The sequence below is a fragment of the Ictidomys tridecemlineatus genome, chromosome 9 (genome assembly GCF_052094955.1).
Source record: "Ictidomys tridecemlineatus isolate mIctTri1 chromosome 9, mIctTri1.hap1, whole genome shotgun sequence".
Taxonomy (NCBI): domain Eukaryota; kingdom Metazoa; phylum Chordata; class Mammalia; order Rodentia; family Sciuridae; genus Ictidomys; species Ictidomys tridecemlineatus.
In genome coordinates, this window is record NC_135485.1 from 67,542,508 (window position 1) to 67,570,236 (window position 27,729).

General features: G+C 34.1%; 1 protein-coding gene across 12 annotated transcripts in view; it reads left to right on the top strand.

Moving 5' to 3' along the window:
• Positions 1-27,729, top strand: part of Ptpn13 (protein tyrosine phosphatase non-receptor type 13) — a 196,089-nt gene that overhangs the window by 97,085 nt on the left and 71,275 nt on the right. For 10 of the 12 annotated variants that reach the window (XM_021721200.3, XM_078021578.1, XM_013366005.4 and 7 more), the window contains 10 exons: positions 5,748-5,843; positions 7,252-7,345; positions 14,081-14,303; positions 17,557-17,631; positions 17,755-17,929; positions 19,088-19,241; positions 20,138-20,276; positions 20,962-21,114; positions 24,147-24,329; positions 27,524-27,686. In XM_021721200.3, coding sequence (XP_021576875.2) covers positions 5,748-5,843; positions 7,252-7,345; positions 14,081-14,303; positions 17,557-17,631; positions 17,755-17,929; positions 19,088-19,241; positions 20,138-20,276; positions 20,962-21,114; positions 24,147-24,329; positions 27,524-27,686 — 1,455 coding nt within the window. The remainder of the gene's footprint in view (positions 1-5,747; positions 5,844-7,251; positions 7,346-14,080; positions 14,304-17,556; positions 17,632-17,754; positions 17,930-19,087; positions 19,242-20,137; positions 20,277-20,961; positions 21,115-24,146; positions 24,330-27,523; positions 27,687-27,729) is intronic. The other 2 variants (XM_021721201.3, XM_078021576.1) reach the window with 1 other exon arrangement.

Consider the following 27,729-nt stretch of genomic DNA (forward strand, 5'->3'; position numbering starts at 1 on the left):
AATGGGAGCCTGATGTCCCAAACATTTAAAGTATAGTGTTCTTAGCTGGATGTGGTGGTATACATCCCACACCCAGCTTCTCTGGAGGCTCGGGTAGAAGGATCCCAAATTCAATGGCAGACTGGACAACTTGGCAAGACCCTGTCTCAAAACAAAATTTTATAAAAGGGCAGAAGATGTAACTCATTGCTAGAACACTTGCCTAGCTAGCCCAAGGCCCTTTCAAACCAACCCCAGCACACTCAAATATACACACAAAAAAGCAAGCATTTTGCTCATTATCACATGCCACAATTTTAGTGTTCAAAGGCTAAGTGTGTTATATGGTAATGGAAATTGTGACTCTTATTTGTCAAGAACTTATGACAAAGCAGAAACCAAGATAGATGTTACCATTTCTTCTCTTTAGAAGCGCCAAATCAGGACTGTGTGAGCATATAAATGCATAAAATATTCATGAATATATTACCTATAAAAAGTATTTTGTAGAATAGTCATGAGAGAATGAAAAGAATACTAAAGAACAGCTTAAAGAATTAATGTTTGGATAGAAAATTCTTAAATAACTATAAATAGATGTATACTTCTCTGAAAATTAAAGATATCCTTTAATTTCTAGCATTTTTTTATCACAATTAAGAACATACTATTTGTGGCTCAGTGGTAGAGTGCTTGCTGAGCATATGTGAGGCATTGGGTTTGATCCCAGCACCACATAAAAATAAAATAAAATAAAGGTATTGTGTCCATTTACAACTAAAAAAAACCACCTTTTTTAAAAAAAGAACACACTATTTTTATAAGAATATAAGGTATGGAAACTAACAAATGTTTATGATCCTTTAATTATAACCTTATCCTCTGAACAAAACTCTCGTCGACTCTACTATCATATTAACTTAATTTGTATGTTAACAATAAAAGCTAGTTTTTCAGTAGGATAAAATGTTGTCTCTAAATAAAATACAAAAAAGAAAAAGGGCTGGGGATGTGGCTTAGTGGTCGAGTGCCCCTGAGTTCAATCCCCTGTAGCCCCACGCAAAAGAAGGAAGTTGTCTAATGAAATGAGGAACAATCAGGACAAACAGACACTAGTGTCATTATTTTTACATTGCAAATGTACTAAATGAACTAACCAGGGCAGGGGATGTAGTTTAGTGGTAGAGTGTTTGCCAAGCATGCACGAGGCCCTGAGTTCAGTTCCCAGCAACACACACACACACACACACACACATACACATACACACACACAAGTTTGCAAGCCAGTGAATTAGAAATTGAGGCTAATTTTATCCTACAAAAGGCAAATACATTTAGTTAGGCAATTGTAATGGTAAAAGTGTTGAAAGCTAAAAAAATTTCCTAGTATAGTTATAATGTTGCAATGAAGGCAGTCATATGTGCATATTGTATAATGTATATTTGGATATTATTAGCACATTCATTGCATATAATTTTAAAATTTACTATTCAGAAAGCTTTCTAATATTCTGTAAGTGTGCAGATGTACCTTTTTGGTTTGAAAAAATACTCTAACACTTTTCAGCTAAAATAATCATCACCAGGTTTTGTTGATAGCGGGAAATGGGTACAAGAAGATTTATTATACTATTTGTTTTTGTGTATATTTGGAAGTTTTCATAATAATCAGTCTTTTAAAAATCACCTGGTTTATACCACATTCCTGGGATCCAAATCAAATGTGAAGTGCTAGGATTTTACATTCAAATATAGACAGAAAACTTATTTGAGATGTCTGGATCCTCCATAAAGTAAAGTTGCTAATAACGTTAAGAAACTTCATTAAAAATCAAGTATTACTTTTCTTCTGCAGACCAGAACAGAGGAAGAAAACCACTACCCCTCCTATCTGGTTAGTGCCTACTAGAAGCCTTTATATGTAGGTCATCTCAGAGCCAAGAAATATTCCTGCCTAAATGGTCTATAAGACTGGGAAGTGTGATTCTTCACATATGACAGTGCAAGATGGTATTGGTAAAACATAATTTTACAATAATTCCTGGAAAAGTTAAATTTATTATTTAGTTAAAAAACAGAAACCCCATGCTTACTTGGGATAATATTTTTTGTAAGCATGACTGAATAGTAAAATTTGACTTAGAATTTTAATCTAATTATAACATTTTTATTAGCATGACTGAGTAATAAATATTGCCTGGAAATTTTAATCTAGTTATACCTGCCATATTATTACATGAAAGGAACATGGGAAAAAACATTTTAAAAGATACACTCCAAGAAACTCACAAAAAAAATTCTTACTAGATACTGATACCCTTCCCTAATATTAGAGAAGAAAAAAGTCTTTTTACCCCTAATAGGCAAAGCTAGTCCTCTATTTCATGTTTTAGAGTGCTGGTCCTGTATGAGAATAAACCTATAAAACCTCATAACGTAATGCTTCCTTCCCCCAAAGTGTGATACTGAGAACAACACTTATAGACTAATATTCATCCAGGGAAGATGATTTACATTAAAATTTTAAGAGGAATTTACCAAAGTTATATTTATTTGTCTTACAGAAAGAACCCAGAGATTGAAAAAAGTTGCCAATAATGTCGGCAAACTGAAGAAAAAGAGAAAACATAGACTAGTAAGAGAAAAAAAAAAAAAACGGACACATTAAACAATATAAGAACAATTATAAAGCATCACCAAAGAATGGAAATCAGATTAAAAATTATTTATGATCTTACACCCACTTTGCCAAAATAGTTACAAAATAGTAAATTTGTTTATTGTTTAATATGGAGTGTGAAATTGTTATTGCAAGGTGTAACATCTAAGTGACTCTACTCAGTTTATTGAATAGGCTTATTTTGACTTCCTGTTTTCCTTTGTACAGGGTTAAAAACATTGCCTCTTTAAATTTAGGTATTCTCCCTGACCGTGTTGTGTTTTACTGTCCTAAAATTGCAATTCTGTGTTTGAAGTTTGGTTTTTTCCTTGAAAAAGTACCACAAAACAGTAGCATTGAGGTTCTGTAACAATACAACAAACGTACTTAGGTTCCCTTTGAAAACAACAGTTTTTGCTAAGGAACTACTAACTTGTATATAATATATTACACTATTAAATATAAGGTGGTATTAGATGAAATTGCTGTGTTCTGCCCTCCACAATTCTTTCAAGTCACATTCATATTGAACCATAGGATTTGAAAAATGACTTATTTTACCATGAATCTACTCTGTGGTAGAATGTAATCATTTAGGAAAAAAGTAGTGGTAAATACCTTGATTTTCAATTCTAAGACTCTTTCCATTAATGATGATATTGCTTGATATTCATGTTCACTATACACAGAGCTGGACTAAGTAACAGCTTGCTTCATTATGTCTAGTCCTCTAGGGAAACATTGTAGGGAAGATGTACAACTTCCCCTTTCCTTCAAGTCCACGGCCAGTCATCCATCCTTCTCCTCCCATTTCTTTAAAGCTCTGTCTTAGCAAGACTCCTGTTCTTGTCTCAATAGGACTTCTCAGTTCTCCCAGCCCATCATCTCCATCCTAGTTCCACAAGCCTGGTTCCTGTGGTGTCTTTTGGCCATTTCATTTGTTCATTAATTCATTTTTCTTTTAACACTGTTCATAAACACCTTCTAGCATAAGAAATAATTCATTGTGTGAAATCCTGTGGTCAAGTTTGCAGACTACCCAAAAAAGAATCCCTTGCCTAACTTGGTTACTTGCTGCCATACTTCCCATGTCCTCAGTTTTAGGTATTTCCCATGGGCTATTTTCTACAACACCAAGAAAAAGCCACAGAACAATTCTGACTGGTTCCACTGAAATTGATGCATTCTGGTCTACCTAAATTCTTAGGGCCATATGAAAGATTTCATGTGTTTTTTTCTGACCCTTTTCCCATTCTTCACAACATCATTTCTTTATTCTTTTCAAGCTTTGAGCAAATCACGCTCCCAGGAAGTGATTCAATTTTTATTACCAGGCAATTTTCTGATATGAGTATCTGGGGATTTCCTCTGTTTTTCCCCTTGTCCACTATTTCTTCAAGAAGAAAAGGTTTTCTCCTTCTTGCCAAACTAACCATCCCAGGTGTGCTCTTTTTTCCATCTCCTGTTTTCCTTTAGCACTTTTATTCCTGCTACCATTTGTAACTTCAGACTCCCTCACCCAACAAAATTATTTTCCATTGCTTGAAATCATGCACAAACATCCCACTGTGCCAAGAAGACTCCAATAACTTTTTGTGTTTTTGCCTTTCCTTTTCCAAACCCTCAAACTTGAAAGAATATACTCATTTTCTCAACTTTTCACTGTCTAGTCCTTTGACCTTCTATGACCTTCAAGTATCTGCTCAGAAAATATTTTGTGCTTGCCATGCACCAGGAAGGAACATGGTAGATACTAGTGGTTCATCTAAAACAGACAAAATCCTTTTTGACAGAGAGCTTATAATTTAGGTAAGGGAAGCAAACAAATAGACAGAGAACTACTAGATAGTGGTACAGTTTTAATTAGTTAAGTATAAGGTAATATGGAAGTAAGAGAAACCGTGTCTAATCAAGGCTTTTCAAGAGAAGGTGAGGCTTCTCAAAGGAAAAAGAGAAGGCATTAGGTAAAAGGTGAAGAAGGAAAATGAACTTCTAATAGAGCAATGTCTTCCAAGAAGGAATCTGAAAGTTTATTTATACTTTTGGTTATCTGCACATTCTGTGACATGAGTGCAGACTTTGAGTAAGTGGATGGTAATGAGGCTTTTACCTGAATCTAGCTTTTAAGTTCACATTAAAAACTTTTTGTATATGTGACTTGGAGGGTGGTGAAAGAAGTCTACTTTTTACCACAAATGAATCTGTGACTTTAAAATATGAAGAACGTCTTGCTATAAATGTAGGTGGGGAGCAGGTTATGAAAGCCTTTATACCAAGCTAAATTCCTTAGCTGAGTATAAAGGACTCTAGTTTGAAGGAGTTTAAGAGATAGTGGTGTGCTCAGATTTTCAGTTCTGGAAAGTTCATTCTCTGTAATGTGAATTATCATGAGAGGAGCAAGACTGCAAAAAGGGAATTTGGGAGACATACAATAATCCAGACATGAGATAAATAGTGCTCAATCGTAGAGACGATGGAGATGAAGAAGAAGGGATGGGTGTTTAGAAGGAAGGATTTAGGTTTTCGTTCACACTTGCCCCTGAGCCCTACCTCTTTATACAGGACATAATCTACAAAATCTATGCAGTACCCCTAGCCTTTGTGCTTCTAGTGGAATGAAATATCTGTCTCCAATGACATATTTGTGTACTTGGCTTCTCTGGGATTGAGTCTTTGGGTTTTTAGTCCTTTGTAAGCACCTAACATAATTATGCATATATAACAGAATTAAGAACTGCCTGTTGATGATGCTTATATAGCACTTGCTCGAGATTTCTTGGATGTTCATTCGATTCTCACAACAAAACCTATGAGATGTATACTATCATGGTATCCCTTATTTGTGGGGGAAGGGGAGAGTCACTGGGAGATTAAATTACTCTCTAACGTTTCAAACCCAGGCAGTCTGGCTCTGTAGTCCATGCTCTTAACCAGTATGCCAAACCATCTCAAAATTAGAACCTCAATGTTTGAATGCTCTCCTGCCATTGGTAAATTTGAAGCAGGCTATATACATGTGCTAGTCCCATAAGATTAAACTTATTTTTTAAAATTTCTGTGGTATTGCTCACAAATTTGTTTTCTAATGTTTTTGTTTTAATTCTTTTAGAACCCGCGCGAAGATACAAAACTTACCACAGTGACATTTTTAATACCTCCAGTGAAAGTCCATCTATTATTTCCTCTGATTCAGATTTCAGGCAAGGTAAGAGTTATCTGAAACAAGCAAAATATTTTTAAGAAACCACAGTTATGAATCTTTTTTGGTAATTTTGAAATAAAAGTCAAAAATTAAAAATGGTAAAATTCTGCCATTTACTCATTTTAATATCAAAAATAGTGCATTCATTTTCATCACACAGAGGGGAGCTCATTTCTTTAACAAGTCATGTCAGAGGAGCTTAGTCCTATGTCATTAATGTGATGACAAATTTTATATAAAAGTTCCTGTTGCTCTACATCCTTCCCAGCATTTGGTATCTTTAGTATTTTGGATTTTAGCCATTCAGGTAGGTGTGTAGTGGTATGTCACATTGATATATTAATTTGTAATTTCATAATGAAATACTATGCATAGCATTTTCTCATATTCTTATTGGCCATTTTCACTTCTTCATTAATAGCGTGTCTGTTTAAGTCTGTTGCCCATTTTTTTAAAATCTTTTATTTTTATCTATCTATTTATTTATTTATTTTTATTGTTGATCGTTCAAAACATTACATAGTTCTTAATAAATCATATTTCACAGTTTGATTCAAGTGGGTTATGAACTCCCAATTTTACCCCGTATACAGATTGCTGTATCACATCAGTTACCCTTCCATTGATTTACATATTGCCATTCTAGTGACTGATGTATTCTGCTGTCTATCCTATTCTCTACTATCCCCCCTCCCCTCCTCTCTTCTCCCCTCCCCTTTTCTCTCTCTACCCCCTCTACTGTAAATCATTTCTTCCACTTGTATTATCTTGTTGTTGCCCATTTTTAAATTGGGTTATTATTTTCTTATTGTTGTATTTTAAGAGTCATTTTTTAAATATTTATTTTTTAGTTAAAAAATAAATTCACATTAAAACCTTTTTGTATATATGATTTGGAGGGTGGTGAGAGAAGCCTATACTTTTTACCACAAATGAATGAATCTGTGACTTCAAAATATGAAGTGCTTCTGATATAAATGTAGGTGGAGTATATACATGTGCTAGTCCTACAAGATTAAACTTTTTAAAAAAAAATTTCTGTGGTATTACTCACAAATTTGTTTTCTAATGTTTTTGTTTTAATTCCTTTAGAATTATGATAGTATATATCTCATAGGTTTTGTTGTGAGAATCAAATGAACATGTAAATCTTGAGCAAGTGCTATATAAGCATCATCAACAGGCAGTTTTTAGAGTGCTATGCATAATTCTGTTAGGTGCATACAAAGGAGTAAACAACCAAAGGCTCAATTCCAGAGAAGCCAAGTACACAAATATATAATTGGAGACAGGTTTATACAAATTATCATTATGTCTGCTTAATTCTTGAGTATTAGATAAGTTTACTTTTATATTTTTATCATCTAAGCCATTATTATATTATTATTTATCATTTTTTACTCACAATTAGTGAGAAGAAGTGAAGCTTCAAAGAGGTTTGAATCCAACAGTGGTCTCCCAGGAGTAGATGAAACCCCAATTCAAGGCCAGTCACAGAGACCAAGGTATGCTGGGGAGGGGGCAAAATCGAGTAATAATACATTTCCAGTAACAGATATTTTTATTATTGTCTTGTTTTAAAATTTTTTTATTTACCTTTATTTTGATTCATTTTCTTTGTTCTTCCTTTCCCTTAGTTTCCCTTCTCTCTAATTTCTCAGGAATTCATCTAATTCTGTGAAAGACAGGTCATCAGACTCTTTTAGAATCAGGATTGGCACTCATCGGTTACAGTTTTTATTTTTTTTTTAAGTTATCTATATGAATACAAAACAGTAAAGAAAGTCAAGATACAGCATTAAAAATCTGTGAGAAGTGCTGATTTGGTACCACGTGCCTGAAATCCTACCTAGTCAGAAGGCTGAGGCAGGAGCATCACAAATCCAGTGCCACCCTGGTCAACTTGATGAGACCCTCTCTCAAAATATAAGTAAAAGGGCTAAGAATACAGCTTAGTGTTCAAGCACCCCTGGTTTTAACCCTCAGCATTGAAAAAAACAAAAAACTCTAAGAAGATAGTAAATCTTCATTTCTAAAAGAATATACTTCTTTTGGAAGGTTGGAATAGGCTCCACCAGCAGGCTTTCAGTGAGAATTAGTTGAATGAATAATGAGTAGAGTACTATTAAGTAAACTATTATATAAAAAGTTAATTATCCACTGGCTTAAAATAGGTTGTATTTTTTAAGCCTGATTTAGGCTGTTTGGAGTTTATTTTCATGCTGAAATAACTTGGTGAATTTCTTACAGGGTGTTAGTATTATTTGTGCTAGTCTTAAGATGGTTGTATTATAACTATGTATTAATTTGCTTTCTTTGAACTGAAAGATATCAAGCCAGTAGTGAATATGTTGCTATATATCACTGTCATGTGTATGCAGATCCCTTACAGAAAGAAAAGATGTTGTTAATGGAATTTATTTCAAATTTGTTATGTGATATTAGAGATCTAGAAGTTGCTTCAGAATTTACTCTTTTTTTTTTTTGGTGTGTGTGTGTGTGTGTGTGCGAGAGAGAGAGAGAGAGAGAGAGAGAGAGAGAGAGAGAGAGAGAGAGAGAGAGAGAGAATGAACCCAGGGTCTCTTAACCACTGAGCCACATCCCCAGCCCTTTTTAATTTTTATTTTGAGGCAGGTCTTGCCAAGTTGCTTAGGGCCTCACTAGGTTGCTGAGGCAGGCTTTGAATTTATGGTCCTCCTGCCTCAGTCTCCCAAACCACTGGGATCACAGGCTTGCACCACTATACCTGGACATAATTTACTCTTAAAGTATAAAAATCCTTTTAGGCTCCAATGCTACCAAATATAAGAGAATCATTTGGAAATTAACAAAAACTTGCCCCTTAACTCCTTAATTCTCCAAAATAGATTCACAGGTATAAACTAATAGTAGACAAGGTAACCCTTGCCATGTGATTAAAAATAAACTAATCCCAAAAAACCAAAGGCTGAATGTTTTCTCTAATATGTGGATGCTAATTCACAATAAGGGGGTGGGAAGGTGACACTAGAGAAGAATGAAATTACCTTAGATTAGGTAGAGGGAAACGAAGGGAGGAGAGGGGAAAGAAGGATAGTAGAATGAAACAGACATTATTACTTTATGTATGTGACTGCATGACTAATGTGACTCTACAACATGTACATTCAGAAAAATGAGAAATCATATCCCATCTATGTATGACATATTAAAGTGCATAAATGCATTCTATCCTGTAGAACTAATTAAAATAAATAATTTTTTTTAAAAAAGAAGCAATATACCTACTGTCATGTAATTAACTAATTAGAACAAATTAAAAAAGAAGCAATAAAAAAACGGGTAATCCATAGTTTTTAGTTTAAATAATTAAATTCACTGCACTAAATTATCCCTTAATTATGTACCAGTACTTATTAAATTTATTTATTTTTATTTTGCTTTGTGTACCTTTTTAAAAAAATAGCCTATAGTAGTTCGTTGCAATGGCACATACAAGGCCAGGTGTAGCAAAGTAGCAAGGCCCAAAGCAACTTAGTGAGACCCTGTCTCAAAATAAAAAAATTTAAAAGGCTGGCAATGTAGTCTGGTGATAAAGCACCCCTGAATTCAATCTCTAGTACCCACCCCCCTCCAAAGTCTTATTTCCTTTGAGAAAAGCTCTCATAAGTATTTACCTAAAGCAATATTATGCTTGGATAATAGCATTTTTATATTCCTGTTGTGTTAAACTCATTTTGATGATTTTTGAACTAAGAGGTAGGAAACAAAGATTTGTACTTGATATCTTGATATTCTACTATCCCCACCCTTTTTATTTATTTATCTATTTTTTGGTGGCACTGAGAATTGAAACCATGCATGGTAGGCAAATGATCTGCCACTGATCTACATCCTAAGCCCTTTTATTTTGAGACAGGACCTCACCAAGTTGTCTAGCTTAACTTTTGAACTTGGGATTCTCCTGCACCATTCTCCTGAGAGGCTGTATTTAAGGTGTGTGCCACCATGCCCAACTGATATTACATATTTTCTTAATGAAACAAAAGCATTTGGGGATGAACAGACATTAAAATGTCTATACTGAGGAGCTGGGGATGTGGCACTTGCCTGGCATGCATGAGGCACTGGGTTCAATCCTCAGCACCACATAAAAATAAAATAAAGATATTATGTCCACCTAAAACAAAAAATAGTCTACACTGAATTGCACAAAGCTCAGTGTTTAGAAATAATTTTTTTTTAAAGAATCTACTCTTTTCTATTTCTGACTTGGAGAAAACTTATAAATAGTATTATGGCCCTTTTAGCTAGATTGTAAGAAGGAGGAATAGAGATGATAACTGGAAAAATTATTGAAAATTATGTGTTCATGATTTGCTTTTCATTTGTCAAAGATATATCCCTTCAAAACAAAATTAAATCCTTTTGTATTTTACTTTTCTTAATAAAGAACCTCAGAAGTGTCAAGGTTATAAAAGAATCTTAGTTTTGACCATTTCCAGACTTTATTTAAGAAAACTTTAACATTAAGGCTACCTTAGCTTGTCAGTTTCATGTTTTAAAGATAAGCTCTCTTTTGTTTCATGACTTATGGGGAAAACCCATAGGGTGTTCATACCATCTGAGTTAGATTGAGCTCTAGGTAAAAGAAAACTATCTCCAAGGCAAGTGGATTGGGGGTTGTGTGTATATGTGTGTTGTTTTGTGCCAGTTGCTGAACTCTACTTCTTTGAACTAATTTCATACTTTTCCTGCCCCAAAATGTACACCATTAACTAAAATGCTGTCTAAATTTCTTATGCAAGTGCATAATTTACTGAATGTGTACAAAGGTTCTGATAAATATCCTCAACATGCTGGTGCACAAGCGGGAGCTCCTGTTTTGTTCTTGAGGTCACATATCTGTAAGATCTACAAACAGTACTGTATTTATATGAGTTGCATGTTTCCCTTTTTAAAAAAATTCCATTCCCTTTAGCTAGAAAGAAATGGCAAAACAGATTTAGACAGTGTTATTGGCTTCTATCAAGGAGTTGGGGGTGTGGGAGGAGATTAGCAGGAAATTATGAGTCAGATGCCGCAGAATGAGAAAATTTTGGATTCCAAGTTATCAAAAGTGTCTTTCAGTGACCCAAAAAGATATTTAAAGCTGTTTCCAAAGAACATCTCTAAGCCTTTTTATGTGTTAACGTTTGAAGTACAATTTATATGTAGAATAATCCCACTGCTCTGTGCCTATTTACTTGTTGAGGTAACTTTTATCCTGATTTCAAATAACCTAGTTATTCATTCTACACTGAAACTGATTTTCTCGATTTTGGGGGTTGTTTGTTTTGTTTTTGTTTTTCGTATCTCAAATATTTCAGTCCTTATGAAAACTTCTACCAGATATTCTGTTGGAAGAGATAAAATGATAATCATTTTTACTAACTGTGAGTAGCTCTGGTATAAAATAATTTGAGAAGCCAATATTTTTATACAAATACCATGTTTGAATTAAAATATATGAATTCCAGTTTTTATTATTATTTTTGGCCCCCAAGTTTGGGTGAACCATAGGATTATACTCAGTCATTCACTCAGCAATAATTATCCAGCACTCACCACACACTAGATTGTTTTAGGTGCTGAAGTTGTAAACAACACAGAAAAACTCCTTTAGAGAGATGTTTCAGAGGTGAGAGATAACCAATAAATCATAAAAGTCATAAATATCTGTCATTTAGTAATAGTTACTTTGAAGAAACATAAAGTAGACAAATGGAATAGGGAATATATTATTCCCTATATTTTGCATAAATGGTATGATCAGAGAACATCTCTCTTAAGGGGTGGCTGAAGAGAAAGCTGAAGTACAGAAGTGATCCGTGTAGATACTAGCAGGAAGAATGTTCATGACAAAAGAAATAGCAAGTACAGAGGCGCTAAGATATGGGATATGTATTACACATTAAAGGAATAGCAAAAAGGGCAGTGTGAGTACAACAGAGTACATGAAGGACATTGTAACCAAGGAGGGTAACCAAGGACTCAGGACCCTGCTCAGATCAGGCTACAGAAGCTAAATTGAGTACTTTAGCTGTTGCTCCAAGTATAATAGGAAGCCATTGATTAAAAATATGAAGGGCCATGATCTAATTTACAGTATAAAGGGATTACTCTGTAGAATAGACTGTAGGAGTAAATGACCTGTCCAGAGACATTTATATCTATTTGAGATGAATATAATACAGATTTGGTTGTTAGTGATGATGAAAAGTCAGATATAGATTTTTTCCAGGTTCTGACTTCAGGATTTGCTGCTCAATTAGGTATGGAATGTATAAGAAAGAAAAAAACATGAATGGTGCCAAGTTATGTCCCAAGTGATTAGTAAATGATTGAAAAATGGATAGATGTAGGAGAAAAGTATCAAGAATTTGGTTTTAGAAATGTTAGTTTAAGGTGTATATTAACATCCACGTAGAACACTCTCACTGATTTTTATTTCAAATAAAAGTGAGGAAAAGTCATCAGTTGAGAGAGGAAGAAGAGAATATTGGAACTTTGGGAAAAAAGAGGCAAAACAGGATATAAAAAACTCTGTAAGAAAATGAGTCATCAAGGTATGATCAGGGCACAAGAGATCAGTCAACTTGGTGGTGCAGTTACATGAGTATTGAGGTTGTATGCCAATGAGTGATTTTTAACGTTGAACATAAAAGGAAGAGAAAGGTAATAGCCTTTAAAAGAGATAAAAGAAAGTGGTATGATTAGTGAGTTAAAATTATTGATTGGAGTCCATGAGTTATTTGAAGAAGGCTATTAGATGGGCTGTACTACAAACATCATGGGACACAAGACATAGGAAACCTTGGAGGTGGCATGTTTATTTTTAATAGCCAGCATGACCATAGGAATAGGTTGCCAGCTGAGATGGGAAAGAGGCCAGAATGTTGGAATACTTCTAAATCTATTTATCACCACCAAGAATAATGATAGGACTAGTGATTGAGAAAAAGACTGAGTCAGGCACTTCAGTCTTTGATTAATAAGAGGGAATAGCTAATAACACAATAAATATCTAGACAGCAGAGTAGTGGATGTTATGATTCCACAATATGCACCTGCGGGGAGCTGGCACCATTGGAGGAAGAGTCAACAAAGGTATGGAAGCTGAAATAAGAATTCAGGAGACTCTCTTTCCACTTCAAAGTCTCAATTTTTTTTTAGGCCTATAAGAATTAAACAGGGGAACTACAGGGGAGGCAGTCTTCAGAGTATGCTGGACTTTTCAGAGAAGAGGTGGAAGACATAGATCTAACCCAATAAGACAGCATTATAGCAATGCATTAAATTACAACTGAGTGTTCCTGTCTGCTATAATCTGTTTCTACCCACAGAATATTTCTGACACCAAGTATGTGGGTTTTTCTTCACTCAGCAACCAGTTCTCCAACTCTGCAGACACTAGCGGAGTGTCTTACAGTTTAATTCAACCTCAACACTATGTCCTTGGTGTTGGCATAAGATCCCACAAGTTAAAGGCTCAGCTCACAGCCCCCTGGACTTTCTCTACTTCTAACTGACCAGCTGTAAATCTGGAATTTCCATAGCCGCCTTCTCAGGTTTGATAATTTGCTAGAATTACTGAGGGGCTTTTTGGAGATTTCATTAAATAGGGCATGACTGATTATTAACTCGATCTTCAGGACATCTCCTTTCCCAAGAGGCTGATGGGAGCTGGGACTGAAAGTTCTAGGTTTATAATTGAGGCTTGCCCTTTGGGGAGACCAACCCTCACCTGAAGCTATCTGGGATCCCACAGAGAATTTCTTGTTAGAATAAAAGATGCTTCATCACCGAGGAGGGATTTAAGAGCTCTGTGTTAGAAACCAAAGATGATCCTATCACCCAGGAAATTATGAGGATTTTAGAAGGTCTATGACAAGAACCAGGGTCAAAGACCAAATATTACAACAAAAGATTCTGTGATCATCCCAGACCCTAAGGAAATCACAAAGGATTTAAGAGTACTTTGTCAGGAAGCAGATTCTCTTCTCTGTGTACACACACACACACACACACACACACACACACACACACACACACAAAACACCACACATATGTCACGCTGTGTAACGAAGAGATTCTTCCAAGATGAAAACGATAAAATTTGTTTAAATTCTTGATACTTTACTTAATGTGAACTTTTTTCCCCATTAGCCTTAAAACAAATATTTTCTTCCCATTACTTTTTTCTTCTCTCTTCTGTGTAGCAGACAATATGAAACACCCCTTGAAGGCAACTTAATTAATCAAGAGATCATGTTAAAACGGCAAGAAGAAGAAATGATGCAGCTGCAGGCCAGAATGGCCCTTAGACAGTCTCGATTGAGCCTGTATCCAGGAGACACAATCAAAGCTTCCATGCTAGACATCACCAGGGATCCATTAAGAGAAATTGCCCTAGAAACAGCCATGACCCAGAGAAAACTGAGGGTATGTTGATTCTCAGGTTACTGTGTCTAAACTTGCTCTCAGAGAACTGTTAGGGAAAGTACTTCAAAAATTGCTATGTGATACATCCCATGCTCTTATAATTATGTCAAAATGGATTCCAATGTCATATGTAACTAAAAAAGAAAAAAGAAAAAAAATTGCTAATAGGTAACATATAAAAGTTTCTTGTGCATGAAATTGATCTTCCATATTAGTTTCCATTGGGATTCCTAATTTTGGCAATATTTCGTTTTGGTCAAAAGATAACCACATTAGCTGCAAGCATCCTGCATCCTCACATTAAGATATCCAAAGGAAGGAGGGAGTAAGTCTGCATCTAATATCTCATTGGGGTGATTTTTTAAAAGTGTATATATATTCTTCAATTTGGGGTAGTTTTCTTTAAACATATGCCCTTAAATATATTTTTATCAACATGAGCTCAAAATTTTCTCATATAATATTGTGGACATTTTATAACTTCAGTAATATTATTGTTAGTGCTATGAAGTACTTTATCATGTGTCTTTACTGGGTGTTATAATTTCTTGAATACATTTCCAATTATTGGACATTTAAAATGTTTCTAACTTGTCATTGCTGTGTTTATAACCCTATGGCTAAATCTTTGTAGATAACTTCCTTCAAGTAGAATAGCCAAATCAATCAATCACCAATTTGATGAGTGAGGTAGTATCTCATTTGTATGTAGTTTAGAAAATAATTCTTTAAAAGCAAACTAAATATTAATAAAGGTGATATAGTTAATAATGAATTTTTTAAGAAAAATTTACTAAGAAAATATGTTACTGTATTCTATTTTTTGGTTTTTAATTTTCTTTCTTTCTTTCTTTCTTTTTTTTTTGTTGATTGCTTCAAAGATTCATCATTTTTTTCCCCACAGAATTATCTTAGCACATTTAAGTTGATAGAATTTAAATTTTCTTTATAGTATTCTAAGGAGTAGAAATAATATTGGGTGATGAAAATCACTTTGAATTACAAATTAGAAAACTTTAATTATATTCTTTATCTGTTATAAGACTTTATATAAAATTTTAAACTTATTTTTGCCTCATTGTTCTACTTTTATAGTTTTTTTTTTCACCCCCCTTCAGTTCTGGGAAATGAATTCAGAGTCTTGTACATACTAGACAAGGATTCTTCCACTGAACTACATCCAGCCCTAATATTTTTTGGGGGGGGGGAGGGGAATGTGGAATTCAATTGTAATTTAAGACATTGCCTAATTTTAAAGTTTTTAGGTTCCAATAAATATAACTGAATTTAAGCCAAAAGGAAGGCTTTATTAATTTATCATTATGACCATTATCTATGTTAAAACTAGGTAATAATTAGGGCACCATATGAATAGTTTGGGCTTCCAATATAATAATTCAGTCAGCAGCATATAGAGCACACACATATACATAGCTTTTTCCTAAACTATGGTTTTAGAGAAGTAATTTAGAGCTTTAGTTCATTTGGTGTAATTCAGAAATTATAGATTGTGTTTTTACAGTATGCCACTATTGTGTATTATCTAAAAATCTGTGTTTCCTTTTTAGGCAATCGATTTCTCATTATTTTGAAGCAAACATATCTTCACCAGAAGCACACTGTATCAATGATTAGATACTTTGAACTACTGGTTATTAAAAGACCACATAGTGTTTTTACTCTGAAAAGATCACAGGTTATATTTTTGAGGCAGAATAGGAGTACTAGTGTGTAGAAAAATAACTTCACAATTGAATTAGTATTCTTTCCCAAAACATACATTTCATTTTTTTTCTATTCACCTTTTGGTACAAATACATTTTAACTAGCTTATACCCTCTTACCCTAGTTGATCTTTAGTAGATGATGTTTCCCATGGCAGACCATTTTCATTTTTTCTACTGTTTCTGTTCTTTAAAGTGTATACTAATGTTCCCTTGACTATCAATGATCCCTTAATGTTAAACTTTTACTTAAATTGTATGTGTCACATGTTCCATATGGTTAATTGGACAGAATTCCCACACCAGGCAACCAAATGAGCTGTAAAACAAAATGCAAAGAAAAAACCAAGACAAACAAAACTCTCGGAAGCTCCATTAGTTCAGACAAATGTATATATACACACATACACCTTCTGTATTCAACCTCAAGGCCCGGCTTTCCTTTAGCCTTTTGCCTCAGACATAATCTTTCAGACTATTTTCAGTTCTGCTCTCACCTGGAGTTTAACTTTTTTATCTCCTAAATCAGTGTTCCCCTCCTGGCTAAAGTCCTGGATATATAAGAAAAGAAAGGAAACAGTAGATTGAGTTCAGAGTATAGGGTCCACTCTCCCCGTTCCTTTGAGTCCCCCCATTTCTTAAGATATTTTCTTGTTGGGAGCATCTGTGTGGGCCAGAGACTATGTGATCTCCATATTGTCCTTAGTTGTCACTATTTAAAACAAATAAGTGCAACATTGCAAGGTTCCAATAACATGATTAAGATATGGATGATAGATAGATAGTTTTTGTAGTCAAAAGATAGATGTTTATTAACTTTGACACATTGGATGTAGATTAAATATCACTCTCTAAAACAATGAGATTCTCTTCACTCACTTCATAGATTAACAATATTAAACTAATTTAAAAAAATTTTTTCTTAGTTGTAGATGAACACAGTACCTTTATTTTATTTATTTATTTTTATGCGGTGCTGAGGATCAAGCCCAGTGCTTCACATGTTCTAGGCCAGCGCTGAGCCTCAACCCCAGCCCCAATATTAAACTGAATCTTTACATGAGCTTGATAACTTTATATTGCTTCAATAATTAAAATTACATTTATTTTTATTAATTTATTGTGGCATGGGGGATCAAACTTAGGGCCTTAAGCATGATAAGGATGTAGTACTCTATCACTGAGTGACACTTCCAGACCAAGCTTACTCTTTTTTTTTTTTTTTTAAAAGACTCTGAATCTATCTGAAGGCCAAATAATGAAAACCAGTTAAATAAATAAATAAAATAAAATAAAATAAAAACCTGGGCATTTTATGACATTCCTGGTAGAAAACAAACATGAGGGAAATTGAAATTTTGTGTAAGGATGCCTGCTCATTCCAGCATGCTTTCACTGAAAGTCTCCACGTTTGTTTTCTATCATCTAGTTCTAATGTAGTGCCTTTATATGTAATTTATTAAGATTTTTTCAAGGAAAGAGCTAGAATAAATTGTCAAAATCATTGATTCTACTTACGTGATTTGCAGAACTTCTTTGGCCCTGAATTTGTGAAAATGACAATTGAACCATACATATCTTTGGATTTGCCACGGTCTATCCTTGTAAGTAATAAAACCAATTCTGGTCACTCTTAGGAAATAATTTGAGCAATTCTGTTTTAAAAGTTGGTTTAAATACTTATAATATTTACTTTAATAAATGCCATTTACTTTTCTCAATTATAGAACAAGAAAGGGAAGAATGAGGATAACCGGAGAAAAGTAAACATAATGCTTCTGAACGGACAGAGATTGGAACTGACCTGTGATACCAAAACTATATGTAAAGATGTGTTTGATATGGTTGTAGCCCATATTGGCTTAGTGGAGCATCATTTGTTTGCTCTAGCTACCCTTAAAGGTACCAATACATTTTAAATTCAGAGTACAGAGTGAAAACTTGGCAACAAGCTGTCTTTCTGTACCTATAATGCCTCACTTTATTTTGGGAAATATTAACTTAATGAACAAATCAGCACTGAGAAGTAGAAGTGCTATCTTTGTATAAATTTAGTGGGTTTTTTTTTTTTTTAATTTTGGGTTGTGCTTTTTGAAACAGTCTTGCTGTGTTGCTCAGTCTCAAACTCCTGGATTCACACAGTCCTTTCACCTCAGCCTCTCTAGCAGCTGGGGTTATAGACATGTGCCACCAAACTTGATAAAAATAAAATAAAATATAAAATTTTGCTGTTACATTTCAGGACCATTTCATAACTGTTAACTGCATGTATTTGTGTGTTTATATGTGGGGGCGGCGATAAACATTCTGTAAAAATTAAATATTGTTGACTAACCCTTTTAGTTAGAGTCCATAATGGTTAAATGATGACATTAAAATATAAAAATAAAGCGATGGTTTTCATTCTTCCAAGGTTTCAGATGGTAGCTCAATAATAATAAAGAGCTAGTATTTGTTGAAGTAATGCCATGTATTACTTGCCCTACCAAGTGTTTTATATTCATTTTGTCATCTGATCCTTATAACATTCCTATAAGCAGTAACTGGCATTATCCTTACCTTACAAGTGAGAAAATTGATATCCAGAAAGGAAAATGATGTTTTCAATATTACACAGGTAGTAAATGGTGTGACCAGGAGTTGATCCAGGTCTGTCTTTAGAAGCCACTATTAAAAAAAAAAAAATTGAACTGTATTGCCAAGTATAGTGGTGCATGCTTGTAATCCCAGCAACTTGAGAGACTGAGGCTGGAGGATCACAAGTTCAAGGCTAGTCTCAGCAACTTAATGGGACACTCCGTGTTTCACAGTAAAAAATAAGGTCTGGGAAAGTAGCTCAGTAGTAAAGTGCCCCTGGGTTCAACTCCAGTAATAAAACAAAACAAAAAAAGAACCGTACTTCCTCTACCCATATGTAGTGCCTTAGAGCTCCCTGCCATGCTTCATAACAGTCTTGTTTTATTCTTGTCTAATACTATTTTGTGCAAGTCAGACTGAAAAATGAAGAAAACAAAGAGAAACTTTTCATTTAATCTGAACATTTTTTTCATTCTGTTTTAGATAATGAGTATTTCTTTGTTGAATCTGATTTAAAATTAACCAAAGTGGCCCCAGAGGGATGGAAAGAAGAACCAAAGAAAAAGAGTAAAGCCACTGTTAATTTCACTTTGTTTTTCCGAATTAAATTTTTCATGGATGATGTTAGTCTGATACAGTGAGTACACAAGGGTTTCTCGTTTGCTCCTTTTGGCCCCTGCTATTTTGACTCTTTAGCTTACTGATACTGAATTGATTCTGATCATTGATGATTTCTAATTTTTTGTAAAACAAGCAGCAGAGGTCCTCCCTTTCCTTGGTTTTGTTTCCACAATTTCAGTTACCCACAGTGAACCATGATCAGAAAATATTAAATGAAATCCAGAAATAAACAATTGATACATTTTAAATCGTACCCCCTTCTGAGTAACATAATGAAGACTTGTGCCAACTTGCTTTGCCCTGCACAGGGTGTGAATCATGCCTTTGTCTAGTGTATCCACACTGTATGCTCCACCTGCCTTTTAGCCACTTAGTGGCTACCTTGGTGATCAGATCAGCTATTGTGGCATCTCAGTACTTGTGTTCAGGCAACCTTTATTTAATAGTGGCCCCAAAACATAAGTATAGAGATGCTGGCAATTTGGACATGCCAAAGAGAAGTTGCACAGTGCTTCCTTTAAATAAAAGATGAAAGGTCTCAAGAAAGGAAAAAAATTTCATAAGCTGATGTTGCTAATATATACGGTAAGTTATTGTTGTTAATCTCTTACTGTGCCTAGTTTATAAATTAAATTCCATCATAGCCATGTATATTTAAGAAAAAACAGCATATGCAAGGTCTTGTATTATATATGGTTTCAGGTATCCACTGGGGTCTTAGAACATATCCCCTACAGAAAAGGATCTTCATTATTTCCTTCAACATGGTTTATTTAGTTCTTGTACCTTTTAATAGCTTAATAGCAGACTTAATAATAAACTATCTGAGAAATAAATTTCTATTCCTGTAATAAAAAATTACCCCAAGATTCAAGATCAAATGCCAAGCTGTTCCTGTTTATTTTCTTTCAGACACACTCTCACCTGTCATCAGTATTACCTTCAGCTGCGCAAAGACATTTTGGAGGAGAGGATGCACTGCGACGATGAGACTGCCTTATTGCTGGCGTCCTTGGCTCTCCAGGCTGAGTATGGGGATTACCAACCAGAGGTAGGATTTATTGTTTTCTCCAAAACCGCTTTTGTATTGGTGTTCTTATTCTTAGCATAGTTAAAGACTAAGCCTGGTTGAAATGATTGATGTTTAGATCCAAAGACTTAAGAGACTAGTTTGGTGCCTAGTTCCCCAACTATATTAATGATATACAATTGTGCAACTGGGATTTATTTTTCTGTTTAAAATTATTCTGTCTTTGAATTCAAGGATATGTAGCACTTAATACTTTTCCCACGTTCTAACTAATAGAGACTAAACAGAGGAGTTATTATTGAAATATGGATTAAAGGGATCTTTTTGTCTTCAGCATGGATTTACGCAGTGAGGGCTGGCACATAGCAGGGTTCTTAGATGTTCAGAGCCTCATATTCCTAAATGTGAACCATATAAGAGCCTGTGTCACTAGATCAATGTCCTTCACAGCATTAATGCTTAACTATCATGGCATGGGACTTTTGAATGTCTCTCTCCTAAAGTTGCCAGTAAGTTCAGTTAGTCTCCCTCACTCAATAGAAAAGAAATACTGATGCACTTCCTCTAAAAATCATTCCCCAGAGAGAAAATTAGAAATAGAAATATTCCATGTACTAGCCAAGGCAAGAACGTTAAGATAAGAGGAAGAGGGTTCACTCCAGTGAAAAGCAAATAGAACCACTTACAAAACCAGTCTTCTTTCTAGGTTCATGGTGTGTCTTACTTTAGACTGGAACATTATTTGCCTGCCAGAGTGATGGAGAAACTTGATTTATCATATATTAAAGAAGAGTTACCCAAACTGCATAATACCTATGTGGGAGCTTCTGAAAAAGAGACAGAGTTAGAATTTTTAAAGGTAAGCATGCAGAACTACAAATGATAAATACTGTGACTCTTTCAAAAAATCAGCAAGGGTTATTGGAGGATACACATCTAAAACCTTAGGTACCATTAACTGATACTGCACATCATCCTTTCTCACTTATTACTGACTGAAACTGTGGTGTTTGAATTCTTGCTTTATAAAAGAGAGAACTAAAGTTCCAAGAGGACATCCCCAAAGTCAGTAGCTACTATAGATGCAAAATTACTATTTGAATCTGTATCTGGCTTTGAACTCTGCTTTTTTCCTATCCAATTCTCTCAAAATCAAAGTACATTATAAAGAAGAAACCATTGAATTTGTTGACTAAATCTGAGAGGCAAGTTCATACTCATTCTAGAATTGTTTTGTTTTTTTTTTAATAAGCCTAAAATTCAGTTAACATCATTTTTAAAACTCTCTCTCCCCTAAAAGGTCACTAATTCATATAGGGGTAGAGTCAGAAAAATTGGCTTTGGTTTGAATTCTGCCAAGTTTCCTGTGAGACAAATAGTAAGGCATTTGTGATCAAGAAAGATAATACCATACAAGCTTCCAATGCAAATAGCGAATGTGTTTTGTTGATAAAAAGAAACTTTGAAAACGTTCTCCTGTTTCAGCTCCCTAGGATGTACAGTATGCCTTCTATTTGCTGATCCATATTTTAGAGAGCCAAGTTTCTCAAACCTACAAAAATCTATGAAGGTGCTTCATTCACAGAACTATACCACCTTTAAACTAGGATTCATGGTAAGAAAGCCAAGGTGGTTTGTTTTGTCTAAGTCCACATTTAAAGATAGTAGTGCATTTTATATTTGTAGGATATAAATTATCAAATTATATTTTTACCAACAAAGAAGGCCAGTGGGCCCAGTAAAAAGAATTTGCCCTGGGATTTGTAGGCAGATAGTCTTGCATTTCAATTCTTGTTTCAACTAGCCTGGTGACCTTGGACAATATATTCAACCTCTCTGAGTTTCAGTTTTCTTCCTGTAAATAGCATGCCTAATGCATATTATGTTACCCTACTCTTTTTGATAATATATCCTGCTACTCCTTTTCTCTTTAGCATCTTTCTAAATTTTTTAGGTTATTAACACAACCTTTAAAGGTTAGTGTTCTGCTTTATATCACCTTGTCTTTGAAAGACATTGGTATCTTTTTGCTAATTTACTTTGTTGAGGTATAATTTACATAACATCAAATGTATCACTTTTCAGTGTTTCCACGAGTTTCCAAAAATATATACAGTAGAGCAACCACCTCTGCAGTCACGATAAAGAACAGTTTACAAATTATGCTATGTATGTATATGAATATACCACAGTGAATTCCACCTTTATGTTTACCTATGAAGCATCAGTTTAAAAAAAAAAATAGTAAGCAAACAGAAGGAAGACCAGTAGAGTAAAGGAAGGAGGATGGTTGAGAAATGGAGATTGTAATGGAGCAAATTATATTCCATGCACATTTGATTATGTCAAATGAACCATACTATTATGTATAACTCTAATGCACTAATAAAATATTTAAAAAAATAAAAAGAAGAAGGTTTGCCAAACCATGGCCTACCAATTTTGTAAATAAAGTTTTATTAGAACTTGGCCATGCTCATTGTTTACACATTGTCTATATATCTACTTTCACAATACCAACAGCAGAGTTGAGTAGTTAAACAGCAGCAAGCTTGCAGCCCATAAAGCCTAAAATATTCATTGCCTGGCTCTTTACAGAGAAAAATGTTCCAAACACTGATGAGACCTATTTCCAATACATACAAAAAAGTTCCTTGCTTCCTGTCACAGTGAGTTCTTGTCCACCAGACCTATTCCCTGGCAACTACTGTCTGCTATTACCCTAGTTTTTTCATTTCTCTAATTGCATATTAAAAAAAAAAAAATCTTACGTATGCAGTCTTTTGTTTCTGGCTTTTTAACTTCAAGTAATACTTTTGATATTCATCCATTGTGTGGTATGTATCATTAGGTGGTTTTTTTCTTTCCTTTATTTTATTTTTATGTGGTGCTGAGGATCGAACCCAGTGTTTCATATATGCTAGGCAAACACTAAGCCACAACTTTAGCCCATTAGGTGGTTTTTTTTTTTTAATTAATATTTCTGAGTAGTTTACCTTTGTGCAGAATTAAAATTTGTTTATTCTTTTCTTAGTGGTTCTAAACATCCCAATATGTATTTTTGTGTGAACATAGTTTTTATTTCTCTTGAGTGAATACCCAATAGTAGCATTGCTGGGACCTATTGGAAGTATGTTTTACTTTGTTAAAAACTGTCAAACTGTTCTCCAAAATGGCTGTACAATTTTGTAGTCTTCCTCCCAGCAGTATATGAGAATTCAGTTGTTCCTTGTTCTCAATAACACTTGGAATTTTTAGTGTTTTTCATTTTAGTCCTAGAAATAAGTGAGTAGTAGTATATCATTATAGGTTCTATATCTCTCTAATTTATACTGAGCATCTTTTTGTTTTTATTTGCCATTTATATCTTATTTGTTATGTGTCTAATAAAAACCTCTTGCCCATTTTTCTCTCTGGTTTGATGTCTCCTTATTGCTAAAAGCACATGTTCTTTATGTTCTGAATACAATTTCTTTGTCAGATATGTGTTTTATGTATATTTATTTCTCATGTTGCTGAGGGGATTTTTTTGGTTTTGTTTTTTATCATGCTAAGGATCAAACCCAGTAAAGTTTTAATTTATCAATTTTTTCTCCTATGATTCATGTTTTTCCTGTCCCATCTAAGAAATTTTTGCCTAACCCAAGGTTACAAATATTTTCCAAGACTTATACATTTAGTTCCTGTATTTAGGCCTGTGATCCATGTTAGATTAATTTTCATATATCTGGTGAATAAGTGTTGAGATTTATTTTTTGAAATATGGATCCAAATTATTCCAACAACATTTGTTGAAAACTATCTTTTTCACCTTAAACTACATTGGCACAAGTACAACTTCTATATTTTTATGTCTCCATTTATCAAAGTAGTCTTATATTGTTCCAACAGGTCTGCCAAAGATTAACAGAATATGGAGTTCATTTTCACCGAGTGCACCCTGAGAAAAAGTCACAAACAGGAATATTGCTTGGAGTTTGTTCTAAAGGTGTCCTTGTGTTCGAAGTTCACAATGGAATTCGTACATTGGTCCTTCGTTTTCCATGGAGGGAAACCAAGAAGATTTCTTTTTCTGTATGTACCTTTTAACCTGTTTTATTATATTTTAAAATGAATGTTGCCAATTTCCAATGTAACACATTAACTTTAAGTAAACTTTAGACCCTACCATTTAGTCAGGCTACCATATCTTAATACTATTCAACTCTTTCTTCTTAGTTGTAGGAAGTATTACTGAGATTTTATTTGTTTCTTGTTTTCTCAGGAGGTGATTTTTCAAAGCTTAAGACACATTCCTAGCTGGTTATATGCTCAATTAACTTTTTAGTTAAATTACAACCAAGTTGGATTCTCTGTTAAGTCAAACTTATTTGAGTCATAACTTCTCATATGGAGAAACTCCCCACATGTTTTAAAGATACATAATTAGATTAATCCCCATAAACCTTTTTTAGCTCAAGAATGGATCCCTTATAGTATGAATTTTAAAGGTCCAGAGATTTGTTGGATTTTATAAACTAGTCCTATGACTTTCTGCAGTGATAGATTTTAGTGTCTACTTTCTATGAAGTTCGAAAAGTGATTCTTAGAAAAACGTTTATGGAAGAAAGTGAGCTCTAAAAGCACATTTTGATATTGAACATAGTGTGTCTGAACATTCAGTGCCACTAGCAAACCCCAGAAGTGAATAAAAAAGTATATACATTTGGGTATTTATTTTTCTAATGTTATTCAGGGATTACTGACAACTTTAGATGTTATCTGGGCTGAAATGTATTCTTATGAGGAGTTCAAGATATCAAGGTCATGATGGATTCTGGATAATATTCAACGTAAGGACCTTTGAAATCAGTTCTAGACCTAATGGTTAATTGATTTATTTTCCATGAAACTCAGAGGTGCCACTAAGATTTCTAGATAATAATTTGTTCTCTCAGGAAAGCCCAGACCACCAGTTTACCTCCCTGAATGGAACTTCTTACAGAGCACGTATCTGAAGGAAACCTTAGACTGGTTAAACACAGTTCTAATTTGGATCAGTTTTCAAGAGGCAGTAATCAAATCATCATATAACAGTCAGCTTTATATCATTTGCCAAGCTATCACAGCAGCCCCTATATATAGAACCTTATATATAGCCATGATGAGCTCATTTTTAAAGATCTGTGACAGTGTAAACTCTGCCTGTATGTAACAATACTCATTGATCCTGAAGTTCTTTCTCTAACATAGAACTCTATTTTTAACTCTCCCCTTTTTCTTCTACTGACTTCTATTTCTGTGGGAATATCGAAAAGTCATCCTTTGGCCTTCTCATCTCTCAGTTCCTTCAGGCACAATTTTTATCCATTCCATCAATTAACTCTTAGAACCAAATATTTTTCTAATTTGTTTCAAACCACATTTTACTTAGATATTAAATCATCTATAATAATACTTTTCCTAATTATTTTGGACCTCTTAACCTATATTTGGTGAGACTTTTTTGTCCTATGCCCCTTGTTACCTTTGGGTGTTTTATAATAGATACCAGTTGTATAGCTCTTTTGACTGGTAGACTAAGGAGATTCTGTCATTTATGTTAATGCTTCAGTCCGTGAGAGAGCTTTTCAGTGATGGAATTCACTGTCCTTGCAAATTACTTGACAATAGTTAATAGGTGTGTTTATTAGGAAATAAAGTTCCCTAACTATTTGAAAGTTACTAGTCATATTTTTGATAATCAAGATATTAATTTTTTGTTATTATGTCTTTAATGCAGCTCTATCACTTGCTCATTTCCATTTTTAACGATTGGCAACAATATCTAGATAGCATTTTAACAATGTTCCTTTGTTTTTATTGCATTATAACCTATTTTTATAGCTGAATTCTATTTTTGACAAAAGGTACTAGTTTTTTGTTTAAATTTGGGATATAAAGTCTCTTTAATGTGAATATACATGAGAAAAGTAAATTTTAAAATTTATAAATAGCTGGGTGCAGTGGCACACACCTATAATCCCAATATCTGGGGAGGCTGGGACAGGAGAATCACAAGTTCACAGCCAGCCTCAGCAACTTAAGGAGGCTCCAACAACTTAGCGAGACCCCATCTCTAAATAAAATATTAAAAGAGGTGAGGATGTGGCTCAGTGGTTAAGCACCCCTCGGTTCAATCCCTAATACACTTCCCCTGCCCCCAAAAAAGTATAAGTAAGTAAGCCAGAAATTATAATTGGCGTTTGGGTAATATTCTGTCATTATATCTTTTGTAATCCTATTAAATTTGATTTTTTTGTGCCTGTTTTTTAATTTGAAATAAAGATAAGGGACATGAAATAGAATAATTTGAACAGAGGTAAGAGCTTTAGTAGAATCTAACTGTATTGAACTAATTCTCTAAAGAACTAATCTTAGATTCCTGGCATATTGAATGCTCACTCTTGAAGGCATATGGATTACCTGAAAGGTTACAAACTTTGGAAAGCACTCCTACACAAAAGACATTCATTTTTTAAAATGTCAGAGATATAAAACTAATTTGTCATTTTTCTACTTTCCCTGAATTAGGTAAGAATTGCCATCTCTAAATATCAAAGCATTTCATCTCTCAACCCAGCAGTTATGTTATCCAGTACCATTTCATTGCCACATTTTCTTTAACTTCCCATATATTCTAGTCCAGCCTTCATGACATCCAGATTCTACCTAACTAAATCACAGCTGTTATTGTTGTATATTAATTTTAAAAAACAATTCTTATTGAACTTCAGTTTCTTTACCCAATGGAGCAAATTACTTATCTCTTGTCATTTTTTTTATTTAAACAATCTCAATATTTGTAAGCATAGCCATCAACTCAAAATGTTGATTAAAAATATCATTAAAAGAAACTGTTCTTGGGGCTGGGGATGCGGCTCAAGCAGTATGCATGCGGCCCGGGTTCGATCTTCAGCACCACATACAAACAAAGATGTTGTGTCTGCCGAAAACTAAAATAAATAAATAAATAAATATTAAAATTCTCTCTCTTTAAAAAAAAAGGAAACAAAAAAAAAAGAAACTGTTTCTCTTGCTGATGACTATAATTTCTGAAATAATATTAATTTATTTCCTGAATTTGTTTATAATAATATAGGATTATATTTATATTAGATATAGGTCAAGGAATACCCATGCCTCATAATGGGAAGTATGAATAATATCTCTTCTTATAAACTATATTTTGGCAAATAAGAATCATAGGAAAGCATCCTAACTTTGAACACCTCTGATTAATATTGTAGAAAAAGAAAATCACGTTGCAAAATACATCAGATGGGATAAAACATGCCTTCCAGACAGACAACAGTAAGGTATGCCAGTATCTGCTGCACCTTTGCTCTTCCCAGCATAAGTTCCAGCTACAGATGAGAGCAAGACAGAGCAACCAGGATGCCCATGATATTGGTAAGAAAAAGCTCATAGTTTCAGGAGATTCCAGGGCATATGC